The sequence below is a fragment of the Dendrobates tinctorius genome, unplaced genomic scaffold (assembly GCF_039654945.1).
Source record: "Dendrobates tinctorius isolate UK_male_01 unplaced genomic scaffold, ASM3965494v1 ptg000230l, whole genome shotgun sequence".
Lineage (NCBI taxonomy): Eukaryota > Metazoa > Chordata > Amphibia > Anura > Dendrobatidae > Dendrobates > Dendrobates tinctorius.
The window spans coordinates 12655778-12678183 of record NW_027361897.1 but is presented as its reverse complement, the minus strand read 5'-3'; the positions used below and the strand labels follow the sequence as shown (position 1 = coordinate 12678183).

The 22406-nt window shown below is 46.1% G+C and overlaps 1 protein-coding gene across 6 annotated transcripts in view; it reads right to left on the bottom strand.

Moving 5' to 3' along the window:
* Window positions 1–22406, bottom strand: part of MYOF (myoferlin) — a 195795-nt gene that overhangs the window by 92479 nt on the left and 80910 nt on the right. For all 6 annotated transcript variants that reach the window (XM_073555843.1, XM_073555844.1, XM_073555846.1 and 3 more), the window contains 7 exons: window positions 17303–17424; window positions 16194–16307; window positions 13894–14071; window positions 13639–13763; window positions 5371–5477; window positions 2713–2905; window positions 1077–1232 (listed from right to left, as the gene is read on the bottom strand). In XM_073555843.1, the coding sequence (XP_073411944.1) occupies window positions 1077–1232; window positions 2713–2905; window positions 5371–5477; window positions 13639–13763; window positions 13894–14071; window positions 16194–16307; window positions 17303–17424 (995 nt within the window). The remainder of the gene's footprint in view (window positions 1–1076; window positions 1233–2712; window positions 2906–5370; window positions 5478–13638; window positions 13764–13893; window positions 14072–16193; window positions 16308–17302; window positions 17425–22406) is intronic.

Genomic DNA, 22406 nt, shown 5'->3' with positions numbered 1-22406 from the left:
GCTCTTTAACTGAGACTCATATTAACCTGTTTTTGTGGTTTTCCATTTTACTATTGTAACAATTCTGGGAGCGGCACTATATGTAATCAGCTGTACAATTTTACCATTATAATAATGTTTGTATGGAGATTGTAAACTGGGGGGGGAAGGGGAGAATAGGGTTAGAGCTGTATATACGTCTATTGTGGGTTGTTGTTTTTCTGTTTTTCATTTTTGTATTGAAAATCTCAATGAAAATTACTTAAATTAAAAAAAAAAAAAAAAAGGTCAAATACACTAAACACTTAAAAAGGGGTATGCCCATCTCCAAGATCCTACCCCAATATGCAGTAGGTGTAATAAAAATATTAGCAAATACCTCCAATTAGAAATTTAGAATAGTCCTGGAGGCATTTGCTAGGATTACACTTACCACACATTGGGATAGGATTTTGGAGATGAAAATACCCTTTTAATTCATATAACAATAATTCGGGATCTTCTCCCGGACTTTCTGCCTGTACCACTCACCAGTTATTTCTCATAGAACGGTCTAAATAAATTGACAAGTGCGTGTTACCCGTCTACCACAGAACAATCGGCGCTGATAGATTTAGGCTGTATATGGACACAGCCCTTTGACAGGGAGGAATAACGACACCCAATTTTTAATATAGCCACACATTTTCAAGAGGAATAATAAAAGGAACACCACATAGATTAATCTAATGGGGAATATGAGTATTTACTAAAGAAAATCGTTAGGAGGGGCGACAATTTTGCTTTTCAACAGTTTTGACTCAATTGGTGTTTGCTTCTCATAGGAACCAATCAGAGCTCAGGTTTTATTCTACCACAGCAGTTTAAGAAATGAAAGCTGAGCCATGATTGGTTGCTATGAGCAACTAAGGCAGTTTTTCATACATTAGACCCATCACCTTTAAGATTTTACAGGCCTCATTACCAATAGTTTCAGCTAATAAAAGGGGTCTCCAGTAAACCAAACTTAAGTCAATAAAGTAATAAAAATAACGTGACATTTACTGGGGTGATGATATTATAGCATTACATGAAGTGGACATTCATTAGTCACCTACCTGCAGGAAGATTGTCTGAGTCTTCCCACAATATTTCCCACAGGCCTCTTCACTAATGGATGAGAAAAGAACTTGGTGGGCAGGGACACGGGCGTACGCCAGTCTTTTCTCCGCTCTAATCATCCAGATGATCACATCCGGCATACTGTTCTGAGGCTAAAATTGAAACGTGACGAGGAGGATTAGTCGTTGTTTTATAACACGGATCCCAAAAGAAAGCCACTTTACTCCGCATTGTAGATTTGATTACGTATTAGCATGCCAAAGCTTTCAATGAAACACCCCCAATCTGCATCAATTTAAAGGGATCCTATCAGTGGGCTTTTTATGTATGGAAGTAGTGGTACGGTTGTAAGGGAATTTGCCTCCCTGATCAAAATTATACCTTTTTCGCAGAGATCTGATGTGCCAGTCATAAGAAATCTAGTGTAAAAGTGAAATGCAAATCAGGCTGGAAGTGCATAGACACGCCCCACGGCACTTCTAACCTGATTTGCATTTCACTTCTACACTAGATTTATCAAGACTGGCAGGTCAGATCGCTACAATAAAGGTATAATTTTTATTGGAGGAAAAGTGCCTATACAGTCATAGCACTACTTCCATATATAAAGATGTGCTAAAAGATTCCCTTAAAGGAAGTCTTTCACAGCGAATATGCAATTTAAAGTGAACACATCACATGAAGAAATGTTATTAACCTGCAGATACAGTGGGTACGGAAAGTATTCAGACCCCTTTTTAGTTTTTTACTCTTTCTTTGTTGAAAAAATTTCTACATTTGTTTTTTTCAGACAATATGGGGTGCAGAGTGTACATTAATGGGAACAAAAATTAACATTTTTTAATTTACCAAATGGCTGCAATGAAACAAAGTGAAAAATTCAAAAGGGTCTGAATACTTTCTGTAACCACTGTATGGGGTTCATCTGCAGGTTAATAGCTGTTCTGCGGCACTGGGAGCCCCACTGCCAGGAGTGAATTAACTTTATTCCTTCCAGTAGCGTTCAGGTTTCAGTCATGTGAGTGCAGCGGGAGTGCGGCAGATGTAACAGCGGATGTCTAGGGCACTGTATGACTTTATGGGGTCTATGAGTTGAGGGGGTGCGGTCTGGGGGTCCATATGAGATGACAGGGATGCGGTCTGGCGTCTTCTCTGGGTGACTGTACGAGTTAAGAGGATCTAACAGTTGAGGGGGTCTGTATGAGTTGAGCGAGTGTGAGCTGGGGGCCTGTATGAGCTCAAGGGGTGTGAGCTGGGGGCCTGTATGAGCTCAAGGGGTGTGAGCTGGGGGCCTGTATGAGCTCAAGAGGTGTGAGCTGGGGGCCTGCATGAGCTCAAGGGGTGTGAGCTGGGGGTCTGTATGAGCTCAAGAGGTGTGAGCTGGGGGCCTGTATGAGCTCAAGGGGTGTGAGCTGGGGGTCTGATTTCTGCATGAGTGGAGTGGGTCTGGTATCTGTATGAGATGAGGGAATATATGCATTGTGTGAAAGTTAAATATTTTACATTGGTCTTCCATAAATTGGATGGGATGAGGCCAAATATTTTGTGCAGCATCTGCCTCTTTTCACATCCCCTATAGCATATCCCTTCTCAAAATTTGTATGTGATACGTAGAACATATAATTTACTGACCTCTTCCGCAATCTGCTGCAGTCTTTCCAACCAGTCTTCTATTTCCGGCAGTGTGGCTTTCACGTCGGTGGCTTCGCTCCTCATCCGCACGGCTGCCTCCCCCATCATCTTCAGGGAAGTCTGTCTGAGCTTATAAAGCTGCATGTCCAGCACTGTGACGTGGGACTTCCCTTCCAGAGAAGGTAGCGGCCTCCTAAACATTAGTAAAGCAGAGTGACCTATTAAACACATTCACATGCTGGCTTGGACTGGCCCACAGGGGAACAGGTGAAACTCCCAGTGGGCCCCTTTGCAGGAGTGGTCTCCTACTCCGCTGCCCAACATAAGTAGTATATGGCACTGTATACGGTGTAAATACACTATATACAAAGGCAGCTCACAGCCCAATTATTTAACCAAATTAGCCATTACATAGATGAAAGTTGCTCAAGAGAACAAAACAGAGAAGCCAACCAATATGCTCCATTCCCGCCTCCTCGACATCGCCAACAGACTGTGGCCTGCCAATGTACCAGCAAGCACCCACCTGCTCATAGGGCAAAGGGGACCCTCAGGTCAAGGTAGAAGCCATAAAAGCCATGCACCAAGCTACTTTCGGCAATGGGTCATAAAACTTCACCGACATGCACTCTTACTTCAAACCTGCTCGGTTTTCAAATGCATTGTTAAAAATCATGCAAAAAAAAAAAAAAAAAAAAAAAAATTTAAAAACTGCAGCATTTTGTGGTTAAACCCGCAGGATGGTGCAGCCACCTTTCCATTCATATGCATAGAGAATGTTTTGGCCAGGAATGTAATACTGGTGTGTGTAGATGAGGAATGGGTCCCCAGAATTCATGTTACTGGTGGGTCCAAGGCACCCCAGTCCAATACACAATAAATCACAGCAAACTCCACGCCGGCGTACCACGGGGTCCTGTAAACTCCAGGACAGGCTCCCATTCTCTATCACAGATATTTGTAGCGGATCCATTGTCAGATATACAGGTAGGAGAGCGCAAGAAAAGGTGAAGATAAATAGAAAAAGACAGAAATGAGGTAACAGACAGATCAGAGGATTGCCTAGCCTAGACCGAATACATTGTAACAAACCTCCAGCTGTGAGTAGCACAATCAAGACCGGTTTCTAGGTTATGAATATATGCAGGGATTTCATTCACCGACAGCAAACAGAGACCCATAATGGGTGTGGAAGAGAACACCTAAACATGCGGCATTAGACACAATATGCCACAAATCACTTTTTACAATACTTATTGTGGGCTGGACTCTAGCATTATGCCTAGTGAATGCAGCTTGGTTACACTATATTTGGGTAATGGGTGATGCTCAGGGATCTACATCCCTTGCTCATCAGAGACTCAGGCCGCTTCTCTGTTCTCCATGTTTTACACTGCAGCTCTGCTCTTTCAGATTGGCTGCAAGGAGTCAGTGCACGAAGAACCTTGCAAGGATAACAGGATTGAAATTTACCAGGAAGCAAAATCAGAAGTAAACAGATTACTAAGTACCAACTTCACATTTTGTGCCTTCGATTTTTCAAGTCTTTTTCTAAGAGCCATAAACTTATTTTTTTTTGTCGGTGGACATACGAGAACTTGTTTTTTTATGTGGGACAAGCTGTAGTTTCTGAACGGCACAATTTATTAAACCGTACAATGTACCGAAAAAAAACAAACAAAAAAAACACAGGGAAAAAAAAAAATAATGTAGAGGTATGAAATTGTGAAGAAAAATAAAAATGTACTGCCACCTTTTTTTTTCTCGGCATTTATTGTGGTGTAAAGGATTGCTCATGTCAGTGCGATTATGAAGATATCAACCTTTCATAGAAATAATAATTTAAAAAAAAAAAAAAAAAAAGTAATTTAAAACACATTAAGGATTTAAAAAAGAAAAAATGTTTTGCTTTGTGTCGCCATTTTCCAACACCCATAAAGTTTTTCATTTTGTTGGAGTAAAGAGAGTTCTTGCTTTTCATTTAGCGAGCCAACTTTATATTGCAATTTTAGTGAAACCAAAAAAATGCAATATTGACGTTTTGATTTTTTTTTCTCCTTACAGATTAATCTTATATTTGATAGACTGGATTTTCACAGATGTGGCGATACTAAATGTATTTATTTTTTTTCTTATCTATATTTTAGAGTTGAATTTATATCGATTTTTTTTTTTTTTTTTTTTTTTTTAATTTTTCTTGAATTTTTAGGCACATTGGAGAACTTGAAACTGCAATCAGAGTACATCCATTTTTAGGAAAAGTCGTGGGCATCAATGAAGCTCTTACCAGGGCAGTCATGGGGGCTTTCTGTAGACCCCTCCGGCAGCCAGCGTAACCCATCGATACCAAGTGATCTCGTCGGGAAGGCGGAATTGAAGGGAACCAGTGCATGCAAACACTGTCAACCAATTTATTGAAAAGCTGCTGTCAGAAATTGACAGTGGCACCCAAATGGTTAACAATCATGGCTGGACTCATGATGCCAGTATGATATAGAAGCCATCGACGGCGTGAGAAGCGAGCAGCTAATCACTCTATTCAAACCCTGCTCAGGACGTTTATTCACTTCCTAATGTGTGATGGTAGGTGGCAGTCTGCTAGATATTACATCGCAATCATTCTGGAATACTTCCCCCATCCAACACAGCCATACATACATGGAGTCTTCAATAAGCTGATCGATGAGCTTCAGCCATATTTCTGCCAGTCTCGAATCAGGAATCTTTGCTTGTACTGCGGATTTCAGTGCAGAGATGTTTGCTTGCTAAAAACATTAGAACCCAAAAATAATAAAAGGGTTACAGGGATGTACCAAATACATTACTTATCCACTAGGTAGGTATTGGGGTGTGTGCACACGCTGCGGAATTTTTCGCGCGTATTTGTCTAAATCCGCAGGTCAAAAGACCTGCGGTTTTCCTCTGCGGTTTGACACCTGTTATGGAGCAGGTGCCAAACCGCTGCGGAATCCGCACAAAGAAGTCACATGCTGCGGATAAAAAACCGCAGCAAATCCACGCAAAAAATTCCGCACCGTGGGCACTACGGTTTTGATGGTACTGTACACTGCAGCAGAAACTGCTGCGGATCCGCAGGATCAAATCTGCTGCGGACCCGCAGCAGAATCCGCAGCGTGTGCACATACCCTTAAGTATGATTACTCAGGGTATGACCATCAGGACCCTCCTTACGAATTGAGCGATTAGGATCATGGTTGAGCACGGCGCTATATAACTCTATGGGACTGATGGAGATGGCAGTTCCATCAGTCTTAAAGAAGTTAATGGAGCGGTGGTTGAGTATGTGCACCAATGCTCCATTCTCAGGATCACGTGATCGATCTTTGGCACTTTTGAATTCTGCATCATGGCCTTTCCCACACATCCCTGCACTAGGCATAAAACGACACTCTAAGGCTATGTGCACACACTGCGGAATCACCTGCGGGTTTTTCCCCGCGGAACCGCAGGTAAAGTGACCTGCGGTTTAGCCTGCGGTTTTGCCCTGCGCTTTCACACCTCTGCTATGTTAAAGGTGTGAAACCGCAGCGGAATCCGCAGAAACAATTAACATGCTGCGGTTGATAAACCGCAGCAAAACCGTGCGGAAAAAAACGCAGCGTGAGCACTGTGGCTTTGAAAACCCATAGGGTTACATGGTACTGTACCATGTCTGCGGAACTGCTGTGGTTCCGCAGGGCCAAAACCGCAGCGGAACCGCAGCGTGTGCACATAGCCTTAAGGAGACATCTAACGTTTGAAAATCACTTTTTTTTTTACAAATTGATACAAATCTTGACAACCTATTATACCTTGGTTGTCAAGATGTACACAACCTCTGTAAGTTACTTTACAAATGTCCTATTAGGGTTCATGTGCCCACTTAGAACATACTATGAGATGATGCTGCTTGCATTAGTAGACCGGCCCACCCATGTACTGATTGAATACTTGTGAAGGGAGTCCAGCTTCAATCCATGAAATCAAATACATTACTTATCCACTAGGAAGGTATTAGGGTGTGTGCACACGCTGCGGATTCTGCTGCGGAATTTTCCGCACGTATGTGTTTAAATCCGCGCGGAATTTTCCGCACGTATTTGTCTAAATCCGCAGGTAAATCCGTAGGTTAAAAGACCTGCGGTTTATCTGCAGATTTGCCTGCGGTTTTCCCCTGCGGCTTGACACCTGTCATGGAGCAGGTGCCAAACCGCTGCAGAATCTGCACAAAGAAGTGACATGCTGCGGATTTAAAACCGCAGCAAATCCGCGCGGAAAATTCCGCACCGTGGAATCCCGGAGTTTAGTCTCTGCAGACGTTGGTATTGCTTGTAAAGGAAGAGGAGTCCTTCATGACTAAAATAGATATATCAACACTACAATATGCCTAGACATGATTGGGGATAAGAGGTGCAAGGAGGTGAAACTGGACGCGTTTCAATCGACTGCTCTGTTGTAGAATTCAAAGAGGGCTTAAGAACACAGCAGTTGTTCGAAACGCGTCCGGTTTCACCTCATTGCACCCCTTATCCCCCCCAATCATGCCTAGGCATATTGTAGTGCTGCCATTTCTATTTTAATCATGAAAAACAGGATTTTTGGGTTGCTTACCGTAAAATCTGTTTCTCGGAGCCTTCATTGGGGGGACACAGAGACCATGGGTGTATGCTGCTGCCACTAGGAGGCTGACACTATGCACAAAAAAAGGTTGGCTCCTCCTCCGCAGTGTACACCCTACCGACCGGCAGGAAGTTCCTCAGTTAGTGAGAAAGCAGTAGGAGAAGTAACAGAATAGATTGAAAACGGAACAGACAACTCAAACCAACCAACATAATAACAAGAGTTGTAGAACATGGGAGGGTGCTGTGTCCCCCAATGAAGGCTCCGAGAAACAGATTTTACGGTAAGCAACCCAAAAATCCTGTTTTCTCGTTCGCCTTATTGGGGGACACAGAGACCATGGGACGTCCCAAAGCAGTCCCTGGGGTGGGAAAAACAAACTTCCATCAGGCCAGCGGACTCACTACCGCAGCCTGCAGGATCCTTCTACCTAGGCTGGCATCTGCCGAAGCGTAGGTATGGACCTTGTAGAATTTTACAAACGTGTGAACCGATGACCAGGTTGCGGCTTCGTAAAGCTGCAGCGCGGAAGCTCTGTGACGTACCACCTAGGAGGCACCCACTGCCCGGGTAGAGTGCGCTCTAATTCCCGGAGGGACCACTCGTTGTTTGACCCGGTAGGCCTCCAAAATTGCCGATCTGATCCAGCGAGCAATAGTAGCTTTGGAGGCCGGGTGACCTTTCCGCGCCCCATCTGGAATGATGAAGAAAGAATCTGTCTTCTGCAAGAAGTCATCCTAGTTAGGTAGACATTCATCGCCCTGACCAAGTCCAGCTTGTTCAAGGACCGCTCCCGAGGGTGAGCTGGACCCGGACAAAAGGACGGGAGAACAATGTCCTCATTCAGGTGGAAAGTGGACACAATCTTAGGAAGGAAAGAGGGCGGAGGCCGCAGAACTACCTTGTCCTGGTAGAATACCAAGAGAGCGGCAAGAGAGGGCCGCCAATTCCGACGCACGCCGGATGGAGGTGATGGCTGCCAGAAAGGCTACTTTCCACGAAAGGAGAGAAAGGGAAACATCCCAGAGAGGTTTAAAGGAAGGACCTTGCAGAACCTCGAGAACCAGATTAAGATCCCATGGATCTACGGGCGCTCGGTACGGAGGAACCATGTGAGCCACACCTTGACGGAAGGTTTTAACCTGAGGACGGGAGCCGTCTTCCGAAATAAAATGGACAGCGCCGACACTTGACCCTTTAAAGAGCTGAGGGCAAGACCCGCATCCAGCCCCGCTTGAAGGAATGCCAGGACAGAAGGGAGCGAAAAAACACATTGGCGGAATGTCATTGATCTCGCACCAAGTGAAATAGTTCTTCCAAGAACGGCAATAAATCTTGGAAGAAGATGGCTTCCTGGCTCAGATCATGGTATGAATAACTCGATCGGAAAATCCTGATGGTTGCAAAACCTCGGCCTCAACAGCCACGCCGTTAAATTGAGCGACCGAGAATTGGGGTGGCAAATCGGACCTTGAGACAGCAGATCTGCTCAGTCTGGAAGCTTCCAGAGGGTGTCCGCGAGAAGGTTGGCGATGTCCGCGAACCAATCCCTACTGGGCCAATTCGGGACGAAGAGGAGGACTGAAATTCCTTCCGCCTTGATTTTCTTCAGCCGCCTGGGAAGAAGAGGCAGGGGAGGAAACCGGTAGGGGAGCTCGAACTGTGACCAAGGAATGGCCAGAGCATTGGCGCCCACCGCGAGAGGATCTCGAGCCCTGGATACAAACTGTGGAACTTTTCTGTTGAGGCGAGAAGCTAGCAGATCTACGTCCGGGGTTCCCCACGACGGCAAGTTGAAGAAATACTTCCGGATGTAGGGACCACTCTCCCGCCGCGAGATCCTCGCGGCTGAGAAATCGGCGGCCTTTGTCCACGCCGGGAATGTGTACCGCGGATATTGCCGGGACTGAAGCCTCCGCCCAATGAAGAATCTTGGACATTTCTGCCAGGGCTGAGACTCCCTGGCGTGTGACATATGCCACCACCATGGCATTGTCTGACTGAATCCGGATAGGCAGTCCCCTGAGAAGTCTCCCAGTGAACGAGAGACAGATAAATCGCTTGTATCTCGAGGACGTTGAATGGCAGGGCTGACTCCTGAGTTGACCAACGACCCTGAACAGTGTGAATGCGGAACACTGCCCCCCCAGCCGAGGAGGGTGGCATCCGTTGTCACAATCTGCCAGTGAAAGGGGAGGAATGACCGTCCTAGGGAGATGAGAGGAGACGTCAGCCACCAATTGAGGGACTGCTTGACATGGTTTGAAAGACGAAATGGGCGATCCAGGGAAAGGACAGACCTGTTCCACCGGGATAGGATGGCGAGTTGGAGAGGTCTGGAGTGAAAATGGGCAAAGGGGACCGCCTCTGTTGCCGCCACCATCTTTCCCAGGACTTTGATGGTCGTCCGGAGAGATGGAATTCTCATGAGCGGCCGCGATCGTACATCCCGTTGCAGTGAGCCAATTTTCTCTTGAGGGAGAAAAACCCTCGATCGACGAGTGTCGAACAATAGACCCAGAAACACAAGACGTTGTGTCGGGACAAGACAAGACTTGTTTTCGTTGATGAGCCACCCGAAATTGGTCAGGTAAGACTTTGGCGAGCTTGACGAAAGGATGGAGCTTTGATCAGAATGTCGTCGAGGTACGGAAAAAGAACGAGACCTCTGATTCTCCACCAGGCCATCAACGCCGCCATGATCTCTGTAAATGCTCTGGGTGCGGTGGCAAGACCGAACGGCAGTGCACAAAATTGATAATGTTCCTGGCGAATCGCAGGAATTTCTGATGCCCGGAGAATATGGGAACATGTAGATAGGCATCTTGAATGTCTATTGAACACATGAACTGCTGCGTCTCCATGGAAGCGATTAACCGAAGAAACTCCATTCGGAAATGACGCAGTCGGGCTCTCCTGTTGAGTAATTTGAGGTCGAAGATGGGGCGAACTGTCCCGCCTTTGTTCGGCACCACGAACAGGTTTGAAGAAAACCCTGTGAAACATTCTGATTCGGGAACGGGCACAATCACCCCGGAACTGAGGAGAGAGGCGATGGATGCAAGAACCCCGGAACTAAGGCTGGATCTTTTGGAGGACGGGACTCGAAGAAGCGATCCCATGGACGAGAAATGAACTCTATCTTGTACCCTGAAGATACAAGCTCCCTGACCCAAGCGTCCTCTACTGAGGCCAGCCAGGTATCCCTGAAGAAACGGAGTCGACCTCCCAATTGGGAGGGACCCTCGGGAGTTCGTTGACAGTCATGCTGACGTGGACCGTCCAGATCTGGACCTGGAGGGTCTGCCCTGGGAGGAGTGAGATCGCCAGGAGGGAGTGGGTCTGAAGGACACCGTCTTTCTATCCTGGCGTACCTGTGGTCTTTGTTGGTTAGAGAAGTTCTCTGCCGTATTGAAGCGGCGGTAAGCCCGAAAGGGCCGAAACTGACGCCTTGGCGGGGTTCTGCGAGGTTTGGACTGAGGGAGGAGAGAACTCGTGCCTCCAGTGGCGTCCTTAATAATCTGGTCCAGCTGGGACCCAAAGAGACGCGCTCCATGAATAGGCAGATTGGTAAGACTTTTTAGAAGACAAGTCCGCCTGCCAAGCCTTGAGCAAAATTGTACGTCGGATTGCCACAACGTTGCTTGACGCCTGAACAGCGCGAGACGCGGCATCCAAGGAAGCAGAAAGCAGATAATCCCCTGCATGGGAAATCTGGTTGGCCAGATCGGTCAATTGCTCTGGTTGGGCCTTATCTAGGATGCCCTTACGGAGATCCTCTGCCCAAGTGGCTATGGCCTTTGCCACCCAAGATGAGGCAAAGACTGGACATAGCGCCGCTGCAGCCGCCGCGAATGCTGACTTTGCCAAGGATTCTATAATTCTATCATTAGAATCCTTTAGTGACGCTACACCTGAAAGCGGGAGAACCGTGTTATTAGAAAGTCTGGACACGGGTGCGTCCACCGACAGGGAAGCAGACCAGTTGTCAGAGAGCTCTTTAGCCAACGGATACAGCACGCCGAGACGCTTCCCTCTTTGAAAACGCCTGGACGGATTTTCTCTTTCCCTGGCAAGGATCTTGCCAAACTCAGAGTGGAAGGCGAATACCCTGGATGGTGTTTGTGCCCGTCTGAACGAAACCTCCTGATCTGAGGATTTCGCAGGGGAGTCAGATATTTTGAAGGTGTGGTTAATCGCAGCAATGAGGTTCTGTACCGTAACCTTCATGTCCGCGTCCTGGTCAGAATCCAGCTCTAAAATCCCTTCAGAGGACATATCCGAGAACGCTTCACCTGACTCGGGTGAGGAGGCACGGGAGGGCGACTGCTGGGAAGGACTAGGTGCCGATGAGAGACCAGGAGAGGATTCCAGCCGTGGATCCTGCCTGGGCCTTTCGCGGCATCTGCTAGCTGGCTCAGATGGAACGTCTTGCGACCTGCTGGACCCTGCAGAAGTGTCCAGGGGCAACTTATCAAGAACGGCCAACTAGGGACTGAGACACCCTGGTGAGGTCTGCCACAGATTGTGAAAGGGACGAGGCCCAGCCAGGAATGGGGGGTTCGATTTCACGTGGGGCAGTAGATGGCTCCTGGACGGCATCCTGCTGAACGGGATTGCTGCAGTCCCGGCAGAGGGGAATTTGCGATTGCAAGAGGAGCATGCGAAAAAAAAAAATCTGCGGAAGTGCTGGAGGGTTGGGGGACAGCAAGGCAGGGTAGGGTGTCAGTCTGCAGTTGCAGAACTACTCACAGTCCGGTGTCCCCGAAAGATGGCATCTGCTGTAGTCTCCGGCTGTCAGGCTGCAAAGATGGCGGCAGCCTGATGTGAGGAATCAAAAAGCGCGGTCTCTGTGTAAGAAGAAAGGCGGAGCTAGCCGCCTGCACCAGAGGGAAGAACCGCCTCCTCCCCCTTCCCAGCCACAAGACTAGAGAGGCGGTGGGAGGGCTTAGGAACGGGCGGGAGCGCAGCCGGCCTATGATAATGAACGGGGGGCGTGGCCGCGACGGGTGCAAAGGCCCAAACTGAAGCCGGGGACTAAATTTGAAACGGCGGCCGCCTGTCAGCACAGGGCGGCGCGGAAGAATTGCGACGCAGCCGCGTCCGTCCCTAAAGGAGACGCCGCCATAGCCCTGCTCCCAGACGCAACCCTCACAAGAATACCGGCGGTGGGGTGAAGAAGGCCCGCACCGCCGCCGGGGCCAAAAAGGGATGCGACGACCGTCGGACGGCGCGAGCAGTGCGAGAATCTGCGGCGCTACTTTGGCGCCGCTCCCGGGTCATCTTGTGGCTTTATGTTCCGGTGCTCCAATAAAGGTACCTTCTGTATCCCACGCTGTCTGCTCATCTTCTACATATTCGCGCCTCGTCCAACCGACAGGCTCTGGTGGGCGAGTGGGTGGGAGGCGGGGGGCAAGGACCATCTGTTTTCGCTGGCACGACACCTGTGCTCAGCCTGTGGTCCACCCGGAGAACTAAGAGGATACGGGGTGGCAGTACACGCCGTACTCATAGCCTCTTTGTGGGAGTACAGTTGTGACTCTTCACACTGTATCCCTCCTGGAACCTGAAAAGGAACGACGCACATCGAGGTAGATATGGGTCTAATGAAAGACCCGTGTCCACCTCCTACTGACACTAAGCTAAACTGAGGAACTTCCTGCCGGTCGGTAGGGTGTACACTGCGGAGGAGGAGCCAACCTTTTTTTGTGCATAGTGTCAGCCTCCTAGTGGCAGCAGCATACACCCATGGTCTCTGTGTCCCCCAATAAGGCGAACGAGAAAAAAGATTTATACATGTGCACTAGGATTGATTAATCTTTGGATTTTTGGTTTCCACTAGTAATGAGCGCACATCCTCGGATAACGTGTTATCTGAGCATGCTCGGGTGCTAAGAGTGTCTTCGGCGTGATCAAATAATATGTTAGAGTCCCCGCGGCTGCCTAACAGAGAGACAATCCCGGCATCTATCGTGGCTGTTGAACAGCCGCTGGACATGAAGCAGCGGGGACTCAAACATTTTTTTTGAGCACATTGAAGACACGGTGTTAGAACCCAAGCATGCTCGGATAACACCTTATCCACCGAGCATATTCGCTCATCACTAGTTTCTACTGTCTTCTTTAGTGGCCACTGCAACATTAAATTAGCAAACTGACCTTGTTTACCTTCTCTTCACGGCGTCAGATATTTGCCAATGATCCCATGAGGTAGACGGATCACCATGGCCATTTTCATATTCAAGGGGGGCGATAATGACCAGAAATCATAAAAAACGTATATACGGACCTACACAATTAACTCACCAGCCTTTCCATCATCGCCTGCAACATATTGACAACATCAAGTCGATGACAAATGTCTTCCCAGTAGGAAGTTAGTGTTACCACTGGTTTGGTAGCCGACCATGGGAGGTAGTAATAGAGGTTACCTGGAAGTGAAATTAGGGTAAGTCGTTAATGACGCTATCATCTTTATATATGCAATTAGAAGACCTGGCTTGAAGGCCTCATCTCAGAAGGATGAAACTTGGACTTCACAGAATTTGGGTGTTCACGTACCATCAAATACTGCGCGGCTGTACTGTGTTGTCGACGCAAGAGGTTTACAAGTGCTGTCAAATTTATTGCCGTAGTTTCCGATGCTGACTTCGAATTGTATGGCTTCACCTATGTCTTGTAACATGGTGGCTGAATGGAAGACGGCGCATAAGCTGAACTTCCTCCTGCGCTGATATTTCTGAGTAAAAGAAGTGCGTCAGGTTACTTACAGAGCACGATCAGTAAATAAGTAAAATTTTACAGATTTTATATAGCCAGAATAATTAAAATAAAGTTAAGTCAATTTGGAAATACAATTTTCATGTAGATTATAACCCAGTGCCAGACCTAGCCTACAGAAGACAAACGATGAAAAATATTTAATGAAATCCACTAGCAAAAATGATGTTTAGCTCCTTTTACATGTATTTAAAGGGGTACTCTCAAGTTTTCTCTTGAGGAGCTCAGAGAAATGCAGCCCCCTATCGTCTTCTTTTTTTGGTCTCTGGAAAGGTGGTTACTCATCTTTAAGTGACTGTTCAGGTGAGTAGCAGAGCTGTAGTATTGGTAGAACTATAAAGCTCAGCACAAGTCCTGCTGTAACACATTCAGCTATCAGTGTTTGTTCTGGAGTGTGCACGGCCATCAATGCATTTACATAAACAGATAACGGGGCATTTGAACTCCCTGAAATGGAGTAATCTTTCAGATCTAGGTCAGATGCCAGTTACATGATACAATCATGGTGACTGGCAGATGTGCTTAAAAACCTATCAGCCGAGATTTCAAGTAGATGAGAAAGATTCCAGTTAGGGTCCGGTTACACTAAACGACGCACCAGCAATCCCGACAACGATACAACCTGGTCAAGATCACTGGTGCGTCGCTACATGATTGCTGCTGGGCTGTCAAACAGGCAGACTCACCAGCGATCAGGACCAGCGAGGACGCTGGCATCCACGGTAAATAGCGGGTAACTAAGTGCGCGCGTCGCTTAGTTACCCGCCGTTTATCCTGGATACCAGCATGCTCGCGCTGGGAGCTGGAATCCAGGGTAAACATGCGATGCGTGCTGGCCAGCGGGAGACCAACGATTATAAAAAGGCCCAGGACATTCCTGCACAATCAGCGATAACCGGCCGGGGGGGGGGGGGGTCGCTGATGCGTGCCACACACAGCGAGATCGTAGGCGAGATCGCTGATGCGTCACAAAATCGGTGACGCATCAGCGATCTCGCTAGCGATCGCGCTTATGGTGAAGTACCCCTTAGATTTATAAGCCATTTGCACACCTCAAACTGGATTGATGTTGAGTTTGACCAAAGGATACTGGACAGGTTAAGGCACTCTTAAAGAAGTATTCTGGATATTATTACCCATCACTCGGATAAGTTGATAACTCTGATCAGTACTGGCTTCACCATGGGAAACCCCATGGATCGGCAGAACATGGCCACAAGTCGGCAGCCAGAAGGAGTTGAATGGATTAAAAACACACATGTGACATGCACAAGTGTGAACACGTCGATCAGACAATGCTCACACCACCCACTAACTGAAATACAACAAGAAAACACAGAAAGACATTTGTGTCATTCTGTGTTTTCTTGTTGTATTTCAGTTAGTGGGTGGTGTGAGCATTGTCTGATCGACGTGTTCACACTTGTGCATGTCACATGTGTGTTTTTAATCCGTCTTTTTCCTTGCTTACCATGGTTTGGGAGACCCCACCCCTCTCTTGTGTGACGTGCACATAAGAGCTGTCTCAGACCACAAGCCCATACTAGGGAGCGGCCTGTCTGAATCCTGTTCATATTAGACACTGTTCACATGTTCAGGTTTTTAATACATTAGATAGGGACTGCTTCGATAAGGGTTACCTTGACGTGGTGGAGCAGCTTGGTGTACATTTTTTTGCGCAAAAAAACGTATCGACTAAATACCCTGTATTTGTTATCCAGCACTTGCTGATTACTGCCATTTTTTATTGCAGAGTATTTTTGCAAATCTGTCATTCTGTGTTTTCTTGTTGTATTTCAGGAGTTGAATGGAGTTCCAGGTTGTACATACCAAAAGAACCTAGTGAATCAGATTACAGGTCTTGCATTACCATGGCTCAGATACAGTAGTATTCTGAGGATCTCTTGACTTTGCGAGTTATCAAAAAGAAAAAAAAAAAAATCTCAGACACAAGCAAAATGTAACTCATGAAGTATCATCGGGCATCCCAAGTCCTTATGGCCCCAAATGGTTTCCACAACTCACACCAGATATGCTAAATAACCATTTAAACACAAGTTTGGAGTCACGGGCATACTTACCTCTACAACAAGTATATCATCACTTGGTATATCCTCAATTTTTTTGGCTGGTGTGCCATCAAGTTTGGTTGTCAGTTCAACAAGAATTCTTCCCCTATAAGCTACACCTTCTCCCTGCAACATGAAGAGCAACATCATCAGCCAATACTTACATTACATGTGAAACTCAGTTTTCCAATGGTTATAGAAGATCTTATTCCATGACTGGAGTTGCATGAGCTCACCAGAGGAAGTGTAGAGCCCATACTCCACCCATGTTTTATTTGCATTGTACACATTGTGGTGATCATTACACATTGTCTGTGCTAGAAGGCATGACAAGAAGTGGTTTCCAGGGGAAGGGATTTGTGGAGCTAGAAGTGGACAGAGTCCATTGTACAGCCCAGGCCTGTGCGGGGTGTGCGTGTCTCCAGCCGGGAGTATAACAGAGGGGGAAGGAATGTAGTGTGCAGGATTGGTGAGAGAATAGGCAGCCCTCCTTTTGATGACCATGTCCCGTACAGCTGTAAAGCTCTAAGGTTGTTCGTGTCACCACCAGATCAGTTGGGTTCATACACCAGATCAAAAAGCCAGAGACTGCAGAGTAGCGAGTTATCGTGAGAGACCGCAATGTTACGGTTGGCTAATGTCTGCAGAAGAGTCAAGAAAAGAGAAGGAGGCACCTGGTGTACTGACATTATAATTAACTAAAACCTTAAGAGACTGTGGGGGTGATCCATCAAAGCTTTATCGCCAGATTTTATGTTGAAAAAAAGCTTTGAAAAAAGTCGTAATCTTTTTGTGCAACGCAAAGTTGCAAAAAAAAAAAACACATGACTGGCGTTTTTGTACCACTCTCACTTCCAACTTTGTCAAATTTGTGGCAGGAGGAGGGAGTGGCGAACCCTGAAATTCATGATGAGCAGTGGAATTTGCCATGTCACCAACTTTACTCCAACAGAGGCATAATCATATTCTCCTGCTGGACCTTTGGGGTCCATTATGGTATCTGGCCCATTTTAAGTTCCGCTTGTGCACTGGTGGACCAGTCTGACTTTGGTCACAAAAACTTACTAAGTCGTGAAATATGACGTACAGTAAATTCATATTTCATTGCGGTTCTAAAGTACCTTTCCAAAGTTGAGATCATCATACGGGTCAGGAAATCCAGTGAATTCTCTTGGGCTCCCATATAGATTAATGTAACAAGGTCCAAAAGTGGGCAGGAATCCAACCTCCTTGTCATTACCTGCTGCTTGGAAAGATCACACTGGGATTAGGAAAATAGGCCGAAAGGAAAACTAACTCTAAAATAGAAGCTGCATCTAATCAGTGAGCATGGTGGACCGTTTTGGAGGGAACTTTTTTTTGGAGGTGCTGATGGCTTGAAAAACCCTTATAAACCTAACAAAGTGCTGACATATTGCTAGGATATGGAGGTCTGACCTTCACCAATCCAGAAAATTAAGGAAAATGCCAGCACTTTATCATATGAGAAAAAGTCATTTAAAAGGGTTTCTCCATGAATAGACAAAAAAAATAAAATAATAAATAATGAATGGATATGTAATTACTGCATGAATACATTTCAAAATAGCTTTATTTAACAAATCCCATTCATTTTGTCTATGGCGGTAATCACTGCAGTACAGTAAAATGGCGTACGCCTTGTTCCACTGACCGTAAATCGGGCCTAGAAAGTCAATAGGACAAGAGTCTGAGCATGTGCAATAAGAGTCTCTGCCCCCTCCCTTTATGGGAAGGAAAAGATTCTTATTTAATACTGGTGATACCAAGGGTGCTGAGCAGCCCTAATGCTGAGCGGCTGCTGTGACCTGGAGACGACAGGGATGTACAAAGCGTTTCAAGCTTCCTACTGCACATGCTCAGAGGCTCCTGTCCTATTAATATTCTAGGTTAGTTTTCTGCCTTAGAATTTTTATTTATCATTATAATTACAAGACAACTAGATAAAACAAATGTGATTTTCTAATCATTGACATTTAGAAATGTATTCATGATAATTAAAGGGGTTGTCCACTACAAGGCCAACTCCTTCTCGATCTGAATGTTTGTCCTCCCCCCCCCCCCCCCCGTGAAAACAAAAACGCCAGTGCCGGCGCTGTTCCAGAGGTGTATGCACTCATTCTCCCGGGACTCCCGTGCGGTTGTTATGACACGTGAGCCCTGCCCCCACTGCCCCGACTTAGGACGTATTAGTAATCAAGAGGAAGTGGGCGGCCAATCACAGCGCTCATTTCCTCTAGATTACGAATACATTCGAAGAAGGGAATAGAGACGCCAGTGCTGATTGGCCGCAGGAATCATGTGTCATTACAACCACACGAGTTCCAGGAGAAAAAGTGCCAGCACGGAAGGAGAGTACAAGTGTTTTTATTTTCATGGGGAAAAACATTATGATCGAGAAGGGGTTGTCATAGTAGTGGACAATCCCTACTATAAGAAAGGAAAAAAAAAAAAATTCTACTCCCAGAGAACCCCTTTAAATTGTTCAGCTTCTTTGAGATTTTTTTTTAAAGGGGATCTGACAGTAGCATCCACCCTCCTCAGCCCTTTGTATAGACATATAGGTGTTAAAAAGTTGAATAAAATACCTTGAGATCTGCAATCCGATGTCTCAATGTTTTTCTTATATGTAACTGAGAGGTTTAGATCTATGGGCCGGACATAGATCTCCCTCAGAATCTGCCTCCACAGTGGATTTGAAATGAAAGGGGATGTTTACCAGTGTGAGACTTGTAGATCAGGAGAGCAGACTGTCAGTCATTATATTCTCATACTGGTAATGCTGCCTTTCATTTTAAATCAGCTCTGGAGGCAGATTCTCAGCTCATTTACACAACAAAAATGTGGATTTCTCTGGAATAAGACATCACAGAGCAGAAATCAAGGTATAATTTTATTCAGCTTCCTATGTCCTACATGCCCATATAGACTGCTTAGGAGGAATGATCCTACTGACAGATTCCCGTTAAGCAATTTAACACTATCAGCTGTTCCTTAGCAATATAGCTACAAGTTGGTACCAAAGTAAGCAACTGACAAGAAGGAAGAAAGGAAAAGGAAGGAAGGGGTGGAAGGAAGGAAAAGGTGGAAGGAAGGAAAAGGTGGAAGGAAGGAAGGGGTGGAAGGAAGGAAAAGGTGGAAGGAAGGAAGGGGTGGAAGGAAGGAAGGGGTGGAAGGAAGGAAGGGGTGGAAGGAAGGAAGGGGTGGAAGGAAGGAAGGGGTGGAAGGAAGGAAGGGGTGGAAGGAAGGAAGGGGTGGAAGGAAGGAAGGGGTGGAAGGAAGGGGAAGGAAGGAAGAAGGAAGGAAAAAGGGAAGCAAAAGGAAAAGGGGAAGGAAGGAAGAGGGGGGGGAAGGAAAAGGAAGGAAGGAAGAGGGGGGGGAAGGAAAAGGAAGGAAGGAAGAGGGGGGGAAGGAAAAGGAAGGAAGGAAGAGGGGGGGGAAGGAAAAGGAAGGAAGGAAGAGGGGGGGGAAGGAAAAGGAAGGAAGGAAGAGGGGGGGGGAAGGAAAAGGAAGGAAGGAAGGAAGGAAAAGGAAGGAAGGAAGAGGGGGAAGGTAAAGGAAGGAAGAGGGGGAAGGAAAAGGAAGGAAGAGGGGGAAGGAAAAGGAAGGAAGAGGGGGAAGGAAAAGGAAGGAAGAGGGGGAAGGAAAAGGAAGGAAGAGGGGGAAGGAAAAGGAAGGAAGAGGGGGAAGGAAAAGGAAGGAAGAGGGGGAAGGAAAAGGAAGGAAGGAAGGAAGGAAGAGGGGAAGGAAAAGGAAGGAAGGAAGGAAGGAAGAGGGGAAGGAAAAGGAAGGAAGGAAGGAAGGAAGGAAGAGGGGAAGGAAAAGGAAGGAAGGAAGGAAGGAAGGAAGGAAGGAAGAGGGGAAGGAAAAGGAAGGAAGGAAGGAAGGAAGGAAGGAAGGAAGAGGGGAAGGAAAAGGAAGGGAGGAAGGCCGGATGGAAAAGGGGAAGGATGGAAAAGGGGAAGGATGGAAAAGGGGAAGGATGGAAAAGGGGAAGGATGGAAAAGGGGAAGGATGGAAAAGGGGAAGGATGGAAAAGGTGGAAAAGGGGAAGGATGGAAAAGGGGAAGGATGGAAAAGGTGGAAAAGGGGAAGGATGGAAAAGGGGAAGGATGGAAAAGGGGAAGGATGGAAAAGGGGAAGGATGGAAAAGGGGAAGGATGGAAAAGGGGAAGGATGGAAAAGGGGAAGGATGGAAAAGGGGAAGGATGGAAAAGGGGAAGGATGGAAAAGGGGAAGGATGGAAAAGGGGAAGGATGGAAAAGGGGAAGGATGGAAAAGGGGAAGGATGGAAAAGGGGAAGGATGGAAAAGGGGAAGGATGGAAAAGGGGAAGGATGGAAAAGGGGAAGGATGGAAAAGGGGAAGGATGGAAAAGGGGAAGGATGGAAAAGGGGAAGGATGGAAAAGGGGAAGGATGGAAAAGGGGAAGGATGGAAAAGGGGAAGGATGGAAAAGGGGAAGGATGGAAAAGGGGAAGGATGGAAAAGGGGAAGGATGGAAAAGGGGAAGGATGGAAAAGGGGAAGGATGGAAAAGGGGAAGGATTTAAGGAAGGAAAAAGGATAGATATCTATTTATCTATACACATACTAGACATGCCCACATAAGAGCAACTCATATTTTAGGAATAGTTTTCCCTTATGGAAAGGCTATTTTATTATGTTTTGCACTTTGTCATTATCCTAAGCATTGTTCATGCTTTATTTTGGACAACTGTACAGCACAAAGACAGCCTGGAGTAAAAAAAAAAAAAAGGCACTTTTAGTGTTGTAAAGTGTTCAAATAAGCCCTTAATTGGTCATTTTAATATTCTATTTTCCGAATGTGCATCAAGTGAGCCAGGGTGAATCTGGAGTACAGCGGTATCAGCTTTTTGTCTTAGCTGTAAAAATTGTAACAGCAGAGGCGGTTAGTTGCATCAGGCGTTAGGGAATGCATTGCACGAGTTAGCATGTCACAGTTAGAGGGGCATTACAGGCTCAACAAATAATGCTTATTCATTGTATAATGATAGTTTTACTATTTGTTAAAACTATAATATCCCTTTAAGTAGGAGATACTAAAATCCAAAATGAAAAAGTATTTGAAGTTATAAAATGATACTTGCACTTGTGAGTTACTGTAATATGACAATTTGCTGGACTAGCAATTGCCTAATAGATAATAAAAACGTTAATTGATTCATGCCCATTAATTGTGGGAACAAAGTAAAAAAATTGAGCAGCCAAATAACCCATAGAATGACATGGTACAAATGCATGTAAATTCTACTGATCGATATTCAAGGCAATCACATGCACATGCCTTAAAAATTCCTTGTTTACTGGGTTCATATTGCGATCGGGTGTTGCGTTTAACGCATCCGTTACATAGCGTATGTAATGGATGCGTTAATGGCAACGCACCCATAGACTGCTATAGACGAGCGCATCGCTAACGCATGTCATAATCGGCATGCGTTAGCCATGTGTCGTCATCCTGTGATGGACCCTCGGACGCGGTCTGCAGCGCTCGAGGGTCCGTCACTGCTAGTGCAGATGAAGCATTTGCGCTAACGCGATCAGAAAACAGAATAACGTTAGCGCAGTCTGTTTAACGGCCTGCCCTAACGCAATATGAACCTGCTTAAAATTAAGCAGTACTATCTTGCAAACAAGTCTGTAAATTGAAAATGCCATGAAGACGTCCTACTTTTTTAGGCTGCTCCCATAGCTAATGGGATGGTCCCCTTAAAGGGAACACGTCATGTTGAACTTGGTGTCTGATCTGTAAGCCGCATGTTATAGATCAGGAGGAGCTAAGCAGATTAATTTATAGTCTTGGAGGAAAGATTCAGTATAACATTCTATTTCTTAAAAACCCTGCTTTTTCTGGGCTTAGGAGTCAAGTGGGAGGTCCTATTCAGAGATATGAAAGTGCTCCTTGTATAACCATGCATACTGAGATAGTCATCAGTCATGAGTAGGTCCACCCACTGGACTCCTAGGTTCAGAACGAGCAGATATTTAGACCAAAACATCAAGTTATACTGATTTTAATATAAATCTGCTTAGCTCCTCCTGTTCTATAATGTACTTCCTGTAGAGTCAGACTAGCAGGGTATCTATAAGAAAATGGTATTAGGCAACTGCTGGGCAAATTTCCTGAAAGTGACAAAGAAGTAGAGATACCATTGAAACTATTTTTATGGATTAAATATGGTTGTT